Source organism: Sceloporus occidentalis, unplaced genomic scaffold (assembly GCF_023333645.1).
Source record: "Sceloporus occidentalis isolate IW3139 unplaced genomic scaffold, rSceOcc1.0.p SCAF_1, whole genome shotgun sequence".
Classification (NCBI taxonomy): domain Eukaryota; kingdom Metazoa; phylum Chordata; class Lepidosauria; order Squamata; family Phrynosomatidae; genus Sceloporus; species Sceloporus occidentalis.
This window is the reverse complement of record NW_028316981.1, coordinates 214169757-214188182: the sequence shown is the minus strand read 5'-3', so window position 1 is coordinate 214188182 and position 18426 is coordinate 214169757. Positions and strand designations below refer to the sequence as shown.

The 18426-nt window shown below is 41.9% G+C and overlaps 1 protein-coding gene across 2 annotated transcripts; it reads right to left on the bottom strand.

Annotated features, from left to right (window-relative positions):
* Positions 1 to 231: 231 nt before the first annotated feature.
* On the bottom strand, positions 232 to 7605 carry LRRC14B (leucine rich repeat containing 14B). Of its 2 annotated transcripts, XM_089511007.1 has the most exons (3): positions 6618 to 7605; positions 5919 to 5969; positions 232 to 2495 (listed from the first exon to the last, which is right to left on the bottom strand). In XM_089511007.1, exons 1-3 carry the CDS (start codon positions 7520 to 7522, stop codon positions 1850 to 1852), a joined length of 1602 nt encoding a protein of 533 aa, XP_089367133.1. In that variant the 5' UTR covers positions 7523 to 7605; the 3' UTR covers positions 232 to 1849. The 2 variants fall into 2 exon arrangements, with proteins under 2 accessions (XP_089367133.1, XP_089367142.1); XM_089511016.1 differs by lacking the exon at positions 5919 to 5969.
* Between the last annotated feature and the right edge of the window lie 10821 nt (positions 7606 to 18426).

Sequence of the window (18426 nt, the reverse complement as noted above, 5' to 3'; positions counted from 1 at the left end):
GTATTTGGGCTTCAACAGAAGAATGCCTCATCCTCCCATCTTCTTCTTCTTCTTTGCTGGTAAGCTGACTCTGTCTTATGGAAACCCCTTGAATTAGACACCTCCAGGAGCCCTGTTCATCAAAGCAGAGGTAGCTGTGCGTAGGTGTCAAGAAAAATTCTAAAATTGGGGGAATACCTTTTTTTTTTTAATACTTTTATTGAATCACATATAAACACATAACAGCACATACATAAAAACACTAAAATTGAAAAAAGATTTTCTTTGAAGTACAAATGATTTTCGTAACCAAGCCTTATACAGGAGTATTAGTTTACCATACTTCTTTCATAGTCCACTTTCTTAAAAATGTTCGGATATCTATTTCAAAAAAAGGCTATCAAGGTACAGACTACATATTATCATTATCTAAAATAGTGTCTATTTACTACTATATTACTCTATTATTATATTTCTAAACATAAATCTAAAACACAACTATGACAATATTAGACTAAGACTACACAGTTCTTCCTACTCTGTGCATGAGAGTTTTACTCAATATTTCCTTTGTTTCCTTATTACTAACAATATAGTATATAGGGGAAAAAAACCAGAGTGTGTTAGCTACTTATTAATTATTTGCAATTCTAAAAATAACCCCAATTTTGTTCTGTTTTTAGGCAGTTGTTTTAAAGTTATATTTTGCAATTAACTGCTGTATATTTATAGAGGCTGTTATAAGAGAAGTCATAAAGTACATCTTATTACAGATTGAACAAAAGTTGTAATTTACTTATCTAGATTATTCAGTTTTTTAAACCCTCTACAAACACATCACTTCTTCCTTGCTGTAAGTAACTTAAAACATTTTTCCAGTCTCTATAAAATTCATCCAGATTTTCGTTCTTCAGTAAGCGTGATGGTTTGTCGATTTCTGCCAGTTCGTATAGCTTTGTGATCCATTCGTTCATCTCTGGTATATTCTCCTCTTTCCACCTGCGAGCCAACGTTAATCTTGCCGCCGTAATCAAAAGGAAAATAATTCTGCCATGTTCCTTTTCTAAATCAAAGTCTAATATATTTAACAAATAGGTTTCCGGTCTAAGGGGGAATACCTTTCTTAGGCCAACCAGAAAGGCATAACAATGTGTACAATCTTTTGAGATCTCTAGATCTTTTTCTTAGGCAAGATATTATAAAAAGGAGTCTGAGCATAGTGGAGAGAATAAGACTTGGAGTCCATCCACATTGGAGAAATAATCCAGTTTGACACCGCTTTAGCAGCTGTGGCTCCAGGCGAATGGTCGCCTGGAGCCATGGCCTATAAAACGGTGTCAGGTGGATTATTTCTGCAATGAGGATGCAGGTTTAGAGACATATGGTGTGTAACTTGTCTTGAGATGCTATGAGGATAAAGAGTCTTCAGACACTCAAATGGAGCTCACCAGGTGATTTGAGAATAATTGGATTTCACCCACGCTAGTGTAAACCCTATGTTTACTGTGAGCAGTAATGAATGAATTCTGGATTCTTCATTTTGCAAATACACAACTCCACTGTAAACTCAGAACTCTCCCAACTCCGTTGTCAGTGGAAGTGACTAACTAGACAGTCTTTATATTGATAAGGCTGAAGATCATTTTATATGCTGGACAAAGTAAACAACGTCAGCAGAGGCCAAGCTGGGTAGACAGCCGTACATGGTGACCAAAGAAGGTGAAAACTGAGAGAATAAACTACCAGGTTCCGGTGATATATAATCCAGAAACAGAATAAGCCTTCAGTGTGCTGTCTAAACAATTCCAATAAATTGATGCTTGAGTTTGATGAATGAATTTGAAAAGCTCTTCCGGTTCAACTTCAGATTTCAGCTCATTTGCTGAAGAGCCGTGCTGAAGTTTTGAAGAGTTTCCCTGAAAGACTGCAGCAAGGATTTCCCCAGTTCGTTGCCCGTTTCATATAATGCTGCATCATAAGCTCCAAAGAGAGGTGTAGTGGCTTTAATGTCATCCCGCTTGGCCTGCAGTAAAATCATGTTAAGGTCTTCTGCTATGCTGTCATATTTCTGGTGATCAAATTTGGAAAGATCCGCTTCATTGATCGGGTAACCAATGTCATTTGCGTAACAGTCTTTTGGAACTGGGTATTCGATGTATTTCAGTCTAGGGAAATCAGTGAAAACATTGAAAAGGCATTTCAAGGCACGAGAAGAGAGAGGATTTCCAAGGAACTTGAATTCCTCTAGCTTCCGGCAGGGGACCAACCCCAAAATCAACATGTTCAAGTGCGTGTCCTGGATGTTGCATTCCTCAAGGGTGAGACTCTTCAGTGTGTGGGATGAATGGTTCAGAAGCTTGAAGAAAGTAGATGGGTACAGGTCAGCCACATCATGCCCACTCATATCAAGAACTTCCAGGTGATTGGAATGGAGGCTATTGGCTAAATAGGCCATGTCTACGTGGTTTAAGGAGCAGTTAGAAACATCCAGCATTTTCAGTGGGGTTTTCAGTGGGCTGGAGAGTAAAATATAAAAACAAAGTGCATAATTATATCATTACATTTGTATTATCAAACAGTTTAACAACCAAGAGATGCTTGTGTATAACCATAGTGGGTGAATTCTCTTTGACTTCAGCAGGGTCTGAACATGGAAAACTAAAGGAAGGATTACAGCCATGATGAAGCCTTTAAAAATGACCAGATTCTTACATTTGGCTTTTCTTTTCTTTTCTTTTCTGTTACAATTTCAGAATATTTAGGCATAATCCAGCCCTGCTGTAAATGGAGAGTAGGATGTATCTTTTTGTATATGATAAAATATGACAGCCAATGTGGCGTCATGTTTTTAGCATTAGACTATGACTGGAGACCAGGGTTTTAATCCCTGCTCAGCCATGGAAACCTGCTGGGGGTGACCTTGGGCAAGTCACACTTTCTGAACCTCAAAGAAAGAGCAATGGCAAACCTCCTCTGAACAAATCTTGCCAAGAAAACCCCATGACAGGTTCACCGTAAGTTCTCCATAAGCCAGAAATGACTTGAAGGCATATAGCAATATAGGACATATCTTCATTTCTCCTCAGGATAATATACAGCTCTGAGTCTCTGAAGATGTGGGTTCAAATCCCTATTTGGCCAAAAACACTACTAAATGACTTAGGGCCTGCTGTGTTTTGGCCTGAGGTTTCTTCCAGTCATATTATTTTGTACATGTGCCTCAGGCATGTAATATTGTTTCTTGTTGTTCTCCTGATTGTTTTTTCTAAGTCTCGGTGGCACATTTTGGTTCATCTGTGGGCGTCTTGCTTGTAATGTTAGATGGGTGATACCCGCTCCCTTTGCCCCTAACCCATTTACCTCCACATGTCTTTCAACTTTACAGTCCTGAAGTGGTCTCCCTTTATTTGTCCACCAATTTGTTGCTAATTGCCTTCAATGTATAGGGACTTTATAAGACTTATTAACAGACCTTAAGTAGTGTAGACTCAAGTCTATAATTTCCTTGAATCAATCTATCCACCTATATCCACTTCTTTTCCTGCTGCCTTCAACCAAGTGGTGTCCATAGGGTTGGTGTCACTCTATGCAGCAACTCATGGTGTCATACACACCCCACTCACCTCCTCCCATTTCACACATACAGAATCCTTAGTCATGCTTTTTTGCACTAATGTACTCATAAATCGTAATTCCCATATACCACTGAATGTAATGCGAGCAGCTATGACATAAACTATTAGCAAAATTAAAAGTATTCCTTCAAAGTACAATATCATACATACAACCTACATGTATTTACATATACATAGTGAAGATCAGGTTAAAATGGGATGTGTTTAAAATAATATTTTTCTTAATTCAATTTTTTTTTTAAAATCATTTTGAAATTGGAAATTTTAATTTTTAAAAATTCTGAGCTTTTGTAGACTTCAGCTTTCTTCTTCAGATGCATGTCTACGAAAGTCTACCAACCTCTTCCTATCAACCTCTTACTTTCAGTTCTTAAAGGTGCTACAAGATCCTTTTGCATATTGATTTTCTAGACTAACATGGTTATGTCTTTGTATTCTTTTCTTGTTCATTTTATTTACTGTCCTTCTTTCATAACTGTACACAGAAACTGGAACTACTATAGTATGGATTATTCTGATTTTAGTATTTAATTACTGTATATGCCTTTACACTTTAATATCTTATCTAGTTCCTTCATAACTGACTTTTGAGTGTCTTTTGATAGTTGACTACTGTCTCCATTGTGGTTAATGGCTGAACCAAGGTATAAAAAATGTTTGACTGTTTCAGTGTCTTCATCATCTGCTTCCAAGTGATATAAATAATCTGTGGCCATCAATGTCTCCTTGCAGTTTTTTAATTATTATTTTTTATTCTTTCTGGAAGATTAGTGCTAATTTTCTATAAATTCCTATGGCAGCCTCACTGTGTTTTTCCCTTGGAGGAAAATTACCCCTGACACACAACGCACAAACATACGCATGCATACTCTCTTATCTGATCACCAGTTTCCTCCAATGCTTCATTTCACATGGTGTATGACTGTGTGTTGTCTCATTCTGAGGGCAAAAAAACCACAGCAGTTCTACCATAAAATGTTACAAAATTAGTATTAATCATCTGGAGATTTCCCCCCCCCCCAAATGAGTCAACAGTGCGATGCGGCAGCTAACAAGGCCAATGCGATTCTAGGCTGCATCAACAGAAGTATAGTGTCTAGATCAAGGGAAGTCATAGTGCCACTCTATTCTGCTCTGGTCAGGCCCCACTTGGAATATTGTGTCCAGTTCTGGGCACCACAATTCAAAAAGGACATTGAGAAACTGGAGCGTGTCCAAAGGAGGGCGACTAAAATGGTGAAGGGTCTGGAAACTATGCCCTATGAGGAACGACTTAGGGAGCTGGGTATGTTTAGCCTGGAGAAAAGAAGGTTAAGAAGTGATATCATAGCCCTGTTTAAATATTTGAAGGGATAGAATCATAGAATCATAGAATCGTAGAGTTGGAAGAGACCACTAGGGCCATCCAGTCCAACCCCCTGCCATGCAGGAAATCACAATCAAAGCATCCCCGACAGATGGCCATCCAGCCTCTGCTTGAAGACCTCCAAGGAAGGAGACTCCACTACACTCCGAGGAAGTGTGTTCCACTGTCTAACAGCCCTTACTGTCAGGATGTCACATTGAGGAGGGAGCAAGCTTGTTTTCTGCTGCTCCAGAGACTAGGACCCGGAGCAATGGATGCAAGCTGCAGGAAAAGAGATTCCACCTCAACATTAGGAGGAACTTCCTGACAGTAAGGGCTGTTCGACAGTGGAACAAACTCTCTCGGAGGGTGATAGACTCTCCTTCCTTGGAGGTCTTTAAACAGAGGCTGGATGGCCATCTGTCAGGGATGCTTTGATTGGGAGTTCCTGCATGGCAGGTGGTTGGACTGGATGGCCCTTTGGTCTCTTCCAACGCTACTATTCTCTGATTCTATGATTCAAATAATAAAAAAAAATGTGAGGGGGCTTTGGAAGAGAAACAGAAGGAGACCATGCAAGGCTACCTGGAGGAAAAATGTAATGGGTAAGAGATTTGGACATGCCCAAATCTAACGTTACACAACCCACACCACAAGCAAGACACCACAATGAACTGAAATATGCTGCATTTAAGAATCATACTAACTGATTGGCACTTGAAAACACCACTATTTAAGTATTGTATTGTATCTGTTCTATTTTGTTCCTTTTGTTTTTTCCTAAATAAATAAATAGGCCAAGGGGACTACTTTTAAAAAGTAACTTTTCTGGAAAGAACCAACAAAATAAATCAGAAAATGAGGAGCATAAGCCTGGGAAATCCTGTTATTTCCCCCCCTGCAATCCAAACAATATTTTGCTATTGCTTGGATCTCACTACCTGTAGAGTGAAACCTACCAGAAGAATGACACAGTTGGTCTTTCTGAGATTTGATGTAGTTTTTCCTTGCTGAGACAGAAATAATAAGGTTTTTACAAAAGAACAAGATAAAAGATTTAATTAGTCACAGTGAACGTCAAGTGTTACTATGATATTATATATAATAAAAGAAATGTACGGGACATTATGATCTCTTTCACAGAGACTGTTCTGTATTATAGGAATAATGTTATGTATAACGAGATGAAGAAATTGATTATGGTAAAGAAGGGCAAATTATGAATAAAATACAGTCTTGCATCCAGAAGATCACAGGTTTAAGCCCTTACATCTCCGGTTAGTAAGGATCCCAGTTGGCACAGCTTGGCTACACACCTCCCTAAGGTTGGGAATAACATCTGTCAGTGGACCATGAAGACCATGAAGATACCCACTCCCAGTCAGAGCACACACTACTGAGTTAACTGGCCTAGTAAACCGATTCAATAAAACAATATAAAGATGTTAGCTATCATTGTAAAGAATGCTCTGCAACATCACTGCAGCCTTTTCTCAACTACAGTTTCATGTCTATGGCCTGACATTTTCCTGGAATAGTTGTTCTCATACATGACAACTTGCTTCACCAGAAAGGACTGTCTTTGTAATCCGCCTTGATTCCGCAAGGAAAAGGCAGAATATAAATAAATGATATTATTATTATCTAGAAGGCATTACCTGAGCAGTTTACGGATCCTTCCTGTGAGGATGGAAAATGCCAGGCTCAGTTCAGTCAGCCGAGTCATCTGGCTCAGCTTGTCCCCGACCCTTGCTAGAGTGGCATCATCTTCTGGTGTGAACCTTCTCACGTCAAATGTCCTTGCTGGGAGTGTGAGAGAAGTCAGCTGAGGAAACTGGACATTATTCAACAACACCAGCAAATGTTCCATTTCCATCCGAACATTGTGGATGACTTCGAATTTGCCCAGCGAAGAGGGCTCTGTGAGCTTTGTGAGGTAGAAAAGCTTCTTGAGGGCAAGGTTGTCCACTCTAAAAGCCGCACAACGGATTTTCAGTGGGCAATGGCACCTCATTAGCAAGGCCTGGACCACCAGCTCATAGTTTTGCTCCGTAACAAAGATGTCCATGAAGACATCAACAGAAATCTCAAAGACATCTGGACTGAGCTGCAGCCTGTGCATGTCAACAAGCAGATCGTAGCAGATTTTTGAGAGGAACTCTGTTCTGGCCCACCGTCCCATAGTCTTCCTACACCTGCAGAGCTGAACTTCAACATCTTTTATGCCTGTCAAGTCTACCCTTTTGAGTCTCTTTGCATACGGAGATGAACAATTCAATACATAGTCTCTCAGGCCAGTCAGGCAGCTGGCCAGACACACCGAGCAAGCTCTGTTGCTGATGTCTTCCTGGTGATCTGTTGTTTTCCCCAACAGTCTTCCAATGTTGAGTTCTGGCAGCGGCCAGTTTTCCACCAGGTTGTGAATCACTTCGCCTTGCTCCTGTAAGTAACTCGCTTTAAAAAGAAGAGGGAAAAGGTTGTGTGCAAGGCTGCCCAGATTCTCTCTGACAACCTGCGCATTGGTCACCAAGGCCTCAGCACTTATGAACCGCAGTGAATGCATTTCTGTCTTCTGATTCTTTCTGTTCTTCAGGGTCTATTCTCTCTTTCTCTGCCTTATCATTCCCTATTTTTAGCTGCAGCTGCTGTTGCTGTAGGGAGAGAGTGAAGTCTGTTTGGAAAGGTAAAACCAGCAGTCACATGCTGAACTTAGGTTGCTATTTTGGTGTCAAGCTCTCACTTGATGCCTCTAATACATTCAGTTTATGCAAAGGCTCTTCAAATGTCTTGTGAATGCAATCTTTAAAAACCTGCTGGATCAACTGAATCGCATTCATTTGCTGTCGACCCATCATATCCACAGATTCTTTATCCACAGATTCAAGCATCCATAGCTTGAAAATATTCAAAATAAGTATAAATTCCAAATAGCAAACCTTGATTTTGCCATTTTATATAAGAGACACCATTTTACTACCCTGTTGTATTTAATGGGATTTGATTATCCATTGATTTTGGTATCCATGGGGGTTCTGGAACCAAACTCCAGTGGATACCAATGGCCCACTATATTCATTGGACAATAGATATAAATTTCCTTTTTCTGGACTCCCTTTTCCCATTGTACAGCCCCAAAGTTACTTCCAATTTCCAATTTCACAATACAGAAACAACAATAACTTTTAAGATAATAAAACATGACAATCATAACAGAGAATAAGCATCCGTAGTACCATCACAAGTAAGCGATAATCTCTAATAACTGTAACATCTAAAACATTATTATGTGTGATGTATTATAGCAGTATATTAAGAAATACAAAAAAGAGAGACAATGTTTGTAATGTTCATAATGCTTATAGGAAAAAAGGTAAAGAAATATAAAGAAAATCGTCACCATCATGCTTGACTTGTTTTAAAAAATATTATTTTATCCTAAGCTCTCAAAAAAGGCATCAGAAAAATGAACACTTAAATTTCACTTGTTTGTGTCTACCTTCTCTTCAGTAAGAATGCAGCAAACTGTTGTAATAATCCTTAGGACAGTGATGGCGAACCTTTTTCAGACTGAGTGCCCAAATTGCAACCCAAACCCCACTTATTTATCACAAAGTGCCACATTCCTCTGTCTTTCTAGTAACAAACTTGTGAACTCTGTGCTGGAGTGACTTGAGTGTGTGCCGACAGAGAGGGCTCAGAGTGCCACCTCTGGCACGCGTGCCATAGGTTTGCCCTCACTGCCTTAGGATCTGTTTTTCTGAAGTCTCTCTTGAAAGCTTGAAAAAAGTTAATCTTTTCAGCTACAACTCTCAGAATATCTATGTCAGGATGGCTTTTGCTTTGCTTTTGGGGGGGATTCTGAGAATAATTTTTCCAAGTTTGACTGCTTTACCATCAGACTTTAATATACCATATGAATGTCATATGAATAAGAATGCAAGAAGATTCCTTGTGTCTAGTCCAGCAGGCCATTTCTGGTAATGAATGATCAGCCAGATGTTAGGAAATCCAGAAAGGAGGGCAGATATATGGATTTTGATTTGATTTTTTATTGTAAGGGCCATACATACACTGGCATAGTGGTGGGCAACATATGGCTCTCTTGATGTTGTTGTTATGTGGTTTCAACTCATTTCAGACTTATGACAACCATTAAACGAAACTATCATGGTGTTTTCTTGTCAAGACTTGTTCAGAGAGGGGTTGTCTATGCCTTTCCCTGAGGCTGAGAGAGTGTGACTTGCCCAAGGTCACCCAGTGGCTATTCATAGCAAGCAGGGTTTTGAAACCTGATTTCCAGAGTTGTAGTCCAACACCCAAACCACTACACCACATTACTCTCTTCTCTTGATGTTACTGGATTAAACCTCCCAATATCCTTCACCATTGATTGTAGTGGCTAATGAAAGTAGCACTCTAAGCACATAGGGAGGCCCATAAATTGCTCACTCCTGAGATCTATCAGGAAAGACACCTGCTCACAGAAGTGACTCATGTATGAGTACAATGGACAGATGTAAGTGAACATTTCTCTTGTGGCTCTGAATCATAGGAATGACTGATCCAGTCACACCCAGAGCAGAGACATGGCAGAATTGATGCCCTCAGTGATGGGGGAAGCCATGGCTGGAAAAGCTAAAACCTTCAGGAGCACTGTAAACAACCTCACCTGTGAGCAGCCTCATTTGAATTCCAAATTTTGTGGGAATGTCCTGTTTGAGGCCTGCCCTGATGCATGTGGCAGGCCACTGTTAGACACAGAGCTAAATTTTGCTTTAGTCCTGCATAGAGTAGATCTGAGAGGCAGTGTGGTGTAGTGGTTGGAGTGTTCAATGCAGGAGACCAGGGCTTGATTCCCCATTCAGCCATGGAAACTGCTGGGTGACTTTAAGTAAGTCACGTTCTCTCAGAAAATCCTGTGATAGGGCCACCTTAGAGCCACCATAAGTCAGAAACTACTTGAAGGCACACAACAACAAAAGTAGTGCTATTGAATCCATCCGTTTTATCTATGTGTTAACTCACTTTCAAGAATTGATTGAAGAGGTCTACTTTAGTTGGGGCTTACAACAGGGTGCCAAGCACAGAGTACTAGACTTAGCACACATTCGTCTGGCCCAATAGAATTTTTTCCTTAGATGTGGCTTCCTCATGGCCATAGGTTTGAAAATAAAGGGAGGATTCGAAGGGTAAAGTAACAAGAGAAAGTAAAAGGGTTGCTACTTGGTAGCCATACTTTTGTTCGTTTCTGATAGGTTTACTCAGTTTCCAACCCTCTGTGCATGTGGCAATCCTTTCTATATTGTATCCTGTGAGTCACTTGTGGTCTTTTGATCCTGCAGACCTTAGAAGACGAACTTGGAGTTAAATGTGCCAGGTGTCCTCTAAATTTCTTTTCTGCCCCACCACCCACTTCCTGGACACAACTTGTATGCAGGGCTACAATAACTAACTATAAACATTCAAAGATAATTGAGTAAGAGGCGAGGTCTGACAACAAAGGTTGACCATAGAAAGTCAGTGAGAGGGAATGTGATGTGTGATTAACCCTTGAGTAAACTGTTTGGTATGAAGGCACAGCCAATGTGGACAAACGTTTTGGTTACAGCCCGAACAGCTTCCATGCCTTTGGGTACATGATTCAATATTTGCTCATCAATAGATCCTCCTGAAGTTCAAAGCCATGATAAGCGGAAATCAATGTTGGCAATCAGAAGAAACTGTAGGAAAGTTAATGAAAAATGAATCATTGCGTCAGAGGTTATGAGATGACAATTTGTGATATGTAAGTTCTTGACTTTCCTACACACTTTAGTCCTTACCTGCACCTTAAAAGGGGATAAAGGTATGTGAAGAAGATCTTCATAATCCATGCCATTTCAGACTCTATATATTCTCTTCCCAATGCATCTGAGGAAGTAGACTGAAGTCTACAGAAGCTCATGCTGCTAATTTCTTTCTTTCAGTTAGTCTCAAAGGTGCTACAAGATCTCTCTACATATTGATTCCACAGACTAACATGGCTATATCTTTATAGTTAGAGGTGTGGTTCTTTTAAATTTGAGGATTTCACCCTAAGGTCATTGGGGCAGATTATAAGTGATGTGGCTAAATCAACATTTATCACACCCAAAGAACTAGAATCTAATAGACCCCAACATTGTGTCAGTTTCAAATTGTCATTTAGCAACAAATTATTAATTGAGGTTGATGTAGCACATAAATCATATATGCCTAAATACTCCAAAGGCACTGGATCGTGTCTGATCTTGGAAGGTAAGAAGGGTCTGTCCTGGTTAGTATTTGTACAGGAGACTGCCAACGAATACCAGGATCAGAAGGCTCTTGTACTTTAATTGGCGAAACCATCTGTGAGGATTTCTTTCCTAAGAAACCCCTATGAAATTCGTGGGTTTGCCATAAATTTACAGGAACTTGAAGGCCCATATATACAGCACTTAACATTGTTTCCCTCTTGCCCCATAGAATACCTTCCTTCATTTGGAATAAGCCAGGGTGACTAAAATAGTGAAGGGTCTGGAAACCATGCCTATGAGGAACGACTTAGGGGGCTGGGGATGTTTAGCCTGGAGAAGAGAAGGTTAAGGGGTGATATGATAGCCCTGTTTAAATATTTGAAGGGGTGTCATATTGAGGAAGGAGCTAGCTTGTGTTCTGTTGCTCCAGAGACTAGGACCCAGAGCAATGGATGCAAGCTAAAAGAAAAGAGATTCCACCTCAACATTAGGAAGAACTTCCTGACAGTAAGGGCTGTTTGACAGTGGAACAAACTCCCTCAGAGTGTAGTGGAGGCTCCTTCCTTGGAGGTGTTTAAGCAGAGGCTGGATGGCCATCTGTCGGGGATGCTTTGATTGTGATTTCCTGCGTGGCAGAAGGTGGTTGGACTGGATGGCCCTTGCGGTCTCTTCCAACTCTATGATTCTATGATTTACTACCTTTTCATAATGAAAGCACTCAAAGATCTCTCGAGAAAACAAACCCCAATCCACGGAATCTCTGTTTTCATAGGTTCTAATTATAGAGTCCTAGGCCTGTTACAGACAGGCCAAAATAAAGCTGCTTTGAGTCACTTTGGAGGAATGGTATTTCAATGATGCATGTGTCCTAAGAGTCCAAAAGCCGCACCAAAGCTGCGCTCCAGTCCTTAGAACTGGAGTGTGCCTTTGGTGCGGCTTTTGGACTCTTAGGACGCATGCATCATTGAAATAGCATACCTCCAAAGTGACTCGAAGCAGCTTTATTTTGGCCTGTCTGTAACAGGCCCTAGACTTTTCCTAGATTGTGTCCAGATTTAGATCAAGCAACAAAAGAGGAGGATAAAATATTCCCACAGTCATAATAATAATAATAATAATAATAATAATAATAATAATAATACGTATTTGTGTTTCCCCGCCTCTCCTGATGGATTGAAACGGGGTTACAGGCTACTAAAATCAGAATACATACAACAATCTTATAAAATACGAAGAATAAATACAGTATAACATCAATAGCTTATCAAACCATCAGACATCCAAGGGCAAGGGCAGAATATCGTTGTCAGACAGGCAGATTGGTTATCACTCCTTGGAGGGAAAGCTTGATGAAAGAGCAGAGTTTTAAGTCTCTTTTTAAATGTTTCCAAGGGGGTTGTGAGATGGAGCTCGTCAGGAAGACTATTCCACAACCTCGGGGCCATTATTGTAAAGGCCTTTTGAGATGAGGAGACATATTTGGAAAATGGTGTTTCCAATAAATTCTTACCAGATGTTCTAAGTGTGTGGGGCGGATCATATGGGGAGATGCGGTCCCTCAGATAACTCAGGCCCAAGCCATGTAGGGCTTTATAGGTAATAACCAACACCTTGTATTGTTCCCGAAAGCGAATGGGCAGCCAGTGAAGATCTTTCAACTTAAATGTTATATGGTCAAACCTAGATCCTCCGGTGACCAATCTGGCTGCCATATTTTGTACTAACTGAAGCTTCCAGACTTGGTACAAGTGTAGCCCCATGTAGAGCGCATTACAGAAATCTAGACGAGAGGTTACCAGAGCATGTACCACTGTTTCAAGGTCCCTTTGGCCCAGGTAAGGTCGCAGTTGGAGTATCAACCGAAATTGATAGCAAGCACTTCTGGCCGTCGCATCTACTTGAGATGTCAACTACAGGAACGAGTCCAGAAGTACTCCTAAACTGCGAACTTCGTCCTTCAGGGGAAGTGGGACCCTGTCCAGGACAGGGTGATAAATTTCCTTCCCCGGACCTGGGGAACCTATCACCAGTACTTCCGTTTTCTCTGGATTCAGACTGAGTTTGTTTTCCCTCATCCAGCGCATTACCAACTCCAGGCAGGCATTCAGGGGAGAGACGCCATCCTTAGTCACTGCATCAGTCGGAGACACAGAGAAGCATATTTGGGTGTCATCAGTGTACTGATAACACCACACCCCGTGTCTCCAGATGATCTCTCCCAGCGGTTTCATGTAAATATTAAACAAAGTGGGGGACAAAATAGCTCCCCGAGGGATGCCAGATGTCAGCTCCCTCTTGGAGGAGCAAATGTCCCCCAACTGCACCATCTGGAATCTGCCCGAGAGGTAGGAACGGAACCACTGGAGCGCAGTGCCCCCAATACCTAACTCCCTCAGGCGTTCCAGAAGGATACCGTGGTCAATGGTATCGAAAGCCGCTGAGATGTCCAAGAGCACCAACAAGGTCACACTTCCCCGGTCGATGCCTAGACGGAGATCATCGACTAAGGCGACCATGGCAGACTCAACTCCGTATCCTGCTCTGAAGCCGGTTTGAAATGGGTCCAGATAATCGGTTTCATCCAAAACTGCTTGGAGTTGGAAGGCAACCTCTCTCTCGATCACCTTGTCAAAGAATGGCAACAAGGAGACCGGTCTATAATTATTTCTCAACAGGGGGTCCAGGGAGGGTTTCTTAAGAAGAGGTTTAACTATTGCTAGTTTCAAATTAGATGGAAATTTACCATCCCTGAAAGATGCATTAATTATAAGTTGAAGTAATGATGATACTGCATCACCACCCTGGGTGGTCAACCAAGAGGGACAGGGATCGAGAGAGCACGTCTTCTTCTTAAAACTTCCAAGAAGCTTGTCCACTTCATCAGTATGTATAAACTCAAAGTGATCCAGTTTAATGGAGTTCACGGAAGCTCTGGATGCTTCTATTGTTTCTGCTATAATGCTGGTGTCAAGATCAGCCCTTATCCAAGAGATTTTATCTGCGAAAAAGTTGTTAAAATCGTCACAGCAGGCCTTAGTTGGTTCTAAAATAGGGTTCAGAGTGGGAGGAAGCTGAGTCAGCTCCCTCACGACCCTGAACAGCTCTGCTGGATGTGACTCTGCAGACGCAATACGTGCAGCATTGAAAGAATTCTTTGCTGCACCTATTGCCACTCCGTGGGACTTCAAAAGGGTCTGATGGAGTGTCTTGTCGGATAAACGCTGGTGTCTCCGCCAGCAGCGCTCTGGTCATTGTGTAGCCAGCTTCATTTCCCGAAGATCTTCCATATACCAGGCTTCCTTATTAGAAGTGGGCCGGAAAGGATGCTTGGGAACGATACTGTGTATAGCCCTGGAGAGATCATTATCCCAGATATCTGTAAGACCCAGCAACCTCCACCAGAAATCCACAACAGCAACTTGCTTCAAAGCAGTGAAGTTTTATTGGAAATACAGGTAGATGTGACTAGACAAACTTTTCAGCAGAATCTGGCGAGCCAAGCCCCAAGCACTAAGTTAAAACAGCTACTCCTCCCCACCTTTTTTCCTGTGAGCCCTTTCCCCCCTCCTTCCAGGACTAGGAATCCTGAGAAGCCAACACTGTGGCCTTGAAGACGCTTACAGATGTCTCGGCCTTATCACATTCCATTCCCTAGCAGCAATCATTCCCATGCACCAGCTAGCCCTAACACCCCCCACTACAAGCAGGCAGAACTACAATTCTAAAGCAATTGCTAAGCAAGATGATCAATGACTATAGGAACTGAGAATCTTGTGATCAAGGACTATAGGAACTGTGAATCTTGTTTGGTAATTAGCTTTGGAGTTCTGGCATCAACAGAGTCGCCATCAGTTCCAACCATAAACCCCTCTAGGGCTTCTTGAAACCTTTTGGGTTCCATCAGCCTTCGAGGGGGGACCATTCTAATAGGTCCTCCACCCCCGGAGAGAACTTGGGTAGTTGCCTTAAGTCACACCTCGACTAGGAAATGGTCCATCCATGACAGAGCAGAGGTGCCAAGAACCTCTGCCCACGGATTTTCCCAATCCGTACTAAAGACCACATCGAGTGTATTACCTGCGCAATGTGTTGGACCCGAGACTAACTGGAAGCCATGAACTCCTGAGCTGCACCTGTCAGATCTTGTGAGCCGGCCTCGAAAGGGATGTTGAGGTCCCCCAGGACAAGAAGTCTGGGAGACTCCGAGACCAGCTGTGACAGCTTGGCTAGGGAGTCTGTTAGACCATGGGGTGGACGGTAGACCAACAGGATCCCCAGACTATCCCTAGCCTTCAGTGTCAGGTAAATACACTCAATGAAGTCAGTTTTCCGGATGGGTTTCCTAGTCAAGGTAAGAGTATTTTTATGGACTGTGGCAACCCCTCCCCCCTGCCCACATGCTCTGGTCTGTTCCTTAACGGTATACCCAGCTGAGAGAGCCTGTGCCCACACTGCGTTACTCTCGGCCCCCAGCCAGGTCTCTGGAATGCAAGCCAGGTCAGGTTTTTCCTCTACCAGAAGATCTTGTATTATGTGGGCTTTATTCTTGATTGACCTGGCATTGCATAGGAGCAGAGACAGAGTCTGTGGTACGGTTGGACTGACCCTTGGTTCTTTTGGGTTAGCAGGGTGGATGGAAGGCAGGATAGGTATTAAACATCGATCATGCCTTCGCTTATATTGTAATTCCACACTCCTACTGCTATATTTCCCCATGCCCCGCACTATCTCAATTGGAGCTCCAAGAACAGAAGCCAAATTATCACAACACCCCACCACCCCATCAAAACCTGTGAGAGATGCAGGTCCTCCTGTTGGTCAAGCTCCTGGGACAAGAGTGTATCAGACCCAATCAGCTCAATAGTGCTGGGCCTGGTTGGAAATTGAACCAGGCTTCCAAAATGGGACACAGGAAGCAGTTAAATTAAAGCAAACCACCAGAGATCTGTTTTAATGAGGATGAGCAGTGTTTGCTGGAAGCCCTTAGACTTAAGGGCCAGAGAAAGCTTCATTGTCATGCATGTTAAAATACCTCTGTAATATTTTTTTCTGGCAGTTGTTAAAAAACCCGTCCCCTCTTCAAAACAGTAACCAGTGCAATGTATAATGAACTAATCTGATTGGATTGTTTGAGGGTGTCCCCCCTCCTTCTCACATCTAGCACTAAGTGCAGAGGCATTGATTCATCCGTAGGCCTAATTGCTGTGCATGTCCAGCTAAAAAAGATATTCACAGATAAATCATGAAAGAGAAGCTTATTTGGTTATCTAATAGGAGCCAGATTTCCTGCTCCAGCCCTACTGGGAAAGGGCAGCTCATCCCTTGCCTTTGGTGCTCAAATGAACCTGGTCCCGTTCTTGAGAATCAGAGAAGCAAGGGCTTGTAAGGAGTTCTAAAGAGGCAGCTGAAACAGTAGCATAGAACTGGTCTCTGCTTGGAAAGCATATAGGGTTCCTAGCCAAGAAGCTACCAGCTGTTGTTGGATGTTACTCAAAAGGCCAGGGTCCCAGAGGGTTTGTTGTTGATATGAACTGCCTTTGGGTCAATTTTGACCCCTGGGGACCCTGTGGATGAGACATCTCCAAGACTCCCTTTCCTCCATTGTTCTGTTTAGTTCCTGCAAATTCATACCCGTGATCTCCCTAATAAGAGTCCATCCATCTAGCATGCAGTCTTCTTTTTTCTGCTTCCCTCCACCTTTCCTACCAATGAGTTGTGACTTCTCATGATATGTCCAAAGTACGACAGCCTCAGTTTTGTCATTTTGGCTTCCGGAGAGATTTCTAGCTTGATCTGCTCTAGCACCCATTTGTTTGTCTTTTGGCTGTCCATGGAATCCTCTTCTCCATCTTTTTTCTTAACTGTCCTGCTCTCACATTCATACATGGTAATAGGGACAGCAATGGCTTGTACGATTCTAACTTTCGTGTTCAGTTGTATATCTTTGCATTTTAGAATCTTTTTTAGTTCTTTCATAACTGCCCTCCTCAAATCTTCTTCTGATTTCATGACTGCAGTCCCTGTTTCTACCAGTGTTTGATCCCAGGTATGAGAAGTGTTTTACTACTTCTGTTTCTTCATTGTCTAGGTTGACTAGTACCCCCAGAGAATACCCACAACCAATATTTAACAGGGAGATTTCAATAGCTCAAGTAAAGCTGCTGAGAGGGCTTTGGGCAGTTAAAAGTGGGGATCAAGACTGTGTATATCACTTTCAAGAAACAGAATTCCAGAATGCAAGGTCCAAATGTAGTTTTATTTGTAGATCAAAGGGAATTACCAATCATGCAAAAACACTCACTTGCATATACATACAAGAACTAACGATATAAAAGGTGGTAGCAGATAGTGACTTTCAGGACTGCAAATGGAGATACTGTACCGATTCCAGAAGCAGAGGTTTGAATCTGGGGGTTCTGTGAAATGAATTGGTTCAGCAGTTGCTGAGGAGTCAGCTGGGATACTGACAGAGAATCTGTCTGAACTCAATTGAGACTGAACTGGAGGTGCCTGAGCAGGCCTATTTATAGGGCAAATATTTATAGGGCAAAGCGTATCCCAGGCAGATTTTGGAATTAAAATGAAGTTTCCAGGAGGGAAGAATGAGAAAAGAACACAATCAGTGCAAATACCTCTAGGCAAAGGAGAAGTGTACTTGGGTTTTTGTTAATTTGTAAGTACAGGTTCTATCATCCAGCATCACTTCTATCAATGAAGGGATTATGTAGATTCAGATCTTGATCGATCTAACCTGGCTATGTGCTTTTAGCTTTCCTCCATGCTGAGCCAATTAAATCTCCTTATATCATGGCTAGTCTCCTGCACTGGGGGAGGGGGTGACCTCTCAGCTACATGCTTAAAAGATCCCTTTTGTTATCAATTTGATATTAGAAAAAAGGAGGGGTGCAGAGAGCCAGACCTTGGGTTAATATGGACTTCAACTCCCAGAAACCCTGACTTTGAACATGTTGATCAGGGCTTCTAAGAGTTGAAATCCAACAATGCCTGGGTGGAGAATCACTGATATAGACAACCCACTGTCCACAAGCTCAATTGAAGGGCAGGAAAACACATGTTGGTTTTGAAACAGATCCAATAGAACAGATCCAACTGTCACACAGTTCAGGAAACCGTGTATTATTTATCTCTCTTAGGAGTCAATTAATTGACTGAATTTGCACAAAATTGTATTATAATATTCTCAAAGATG

What these genes read in the sequence shown, in the direction of transcription:
- LRRC14B (XM_089511007.1), bottom strand. Translation starts at nt 7,522, where the DNA reads ATGCATTCACTGCGGTTCATAAGTGCTGAGGCCTTGGTGACCAATGCG. An exon ending in AGGATCCGTAAACTGCTCAG is followed by an intron (nt 5,970 to 6,617) that starts GTAATGCCTTCT and finishes TTTCTGTCTCAG; the next exon opens with CAAGGAAAAACTACATCAAA. An exon ending in CCAACTGTGTCATTCTTCTG is followed by an intron (nt 2,496 to 5,918) that starts GTAGGTTTCACT and finishes TTTACTCTCCAG; the next exon opens with CCCACTGAAAACCCCACTGA.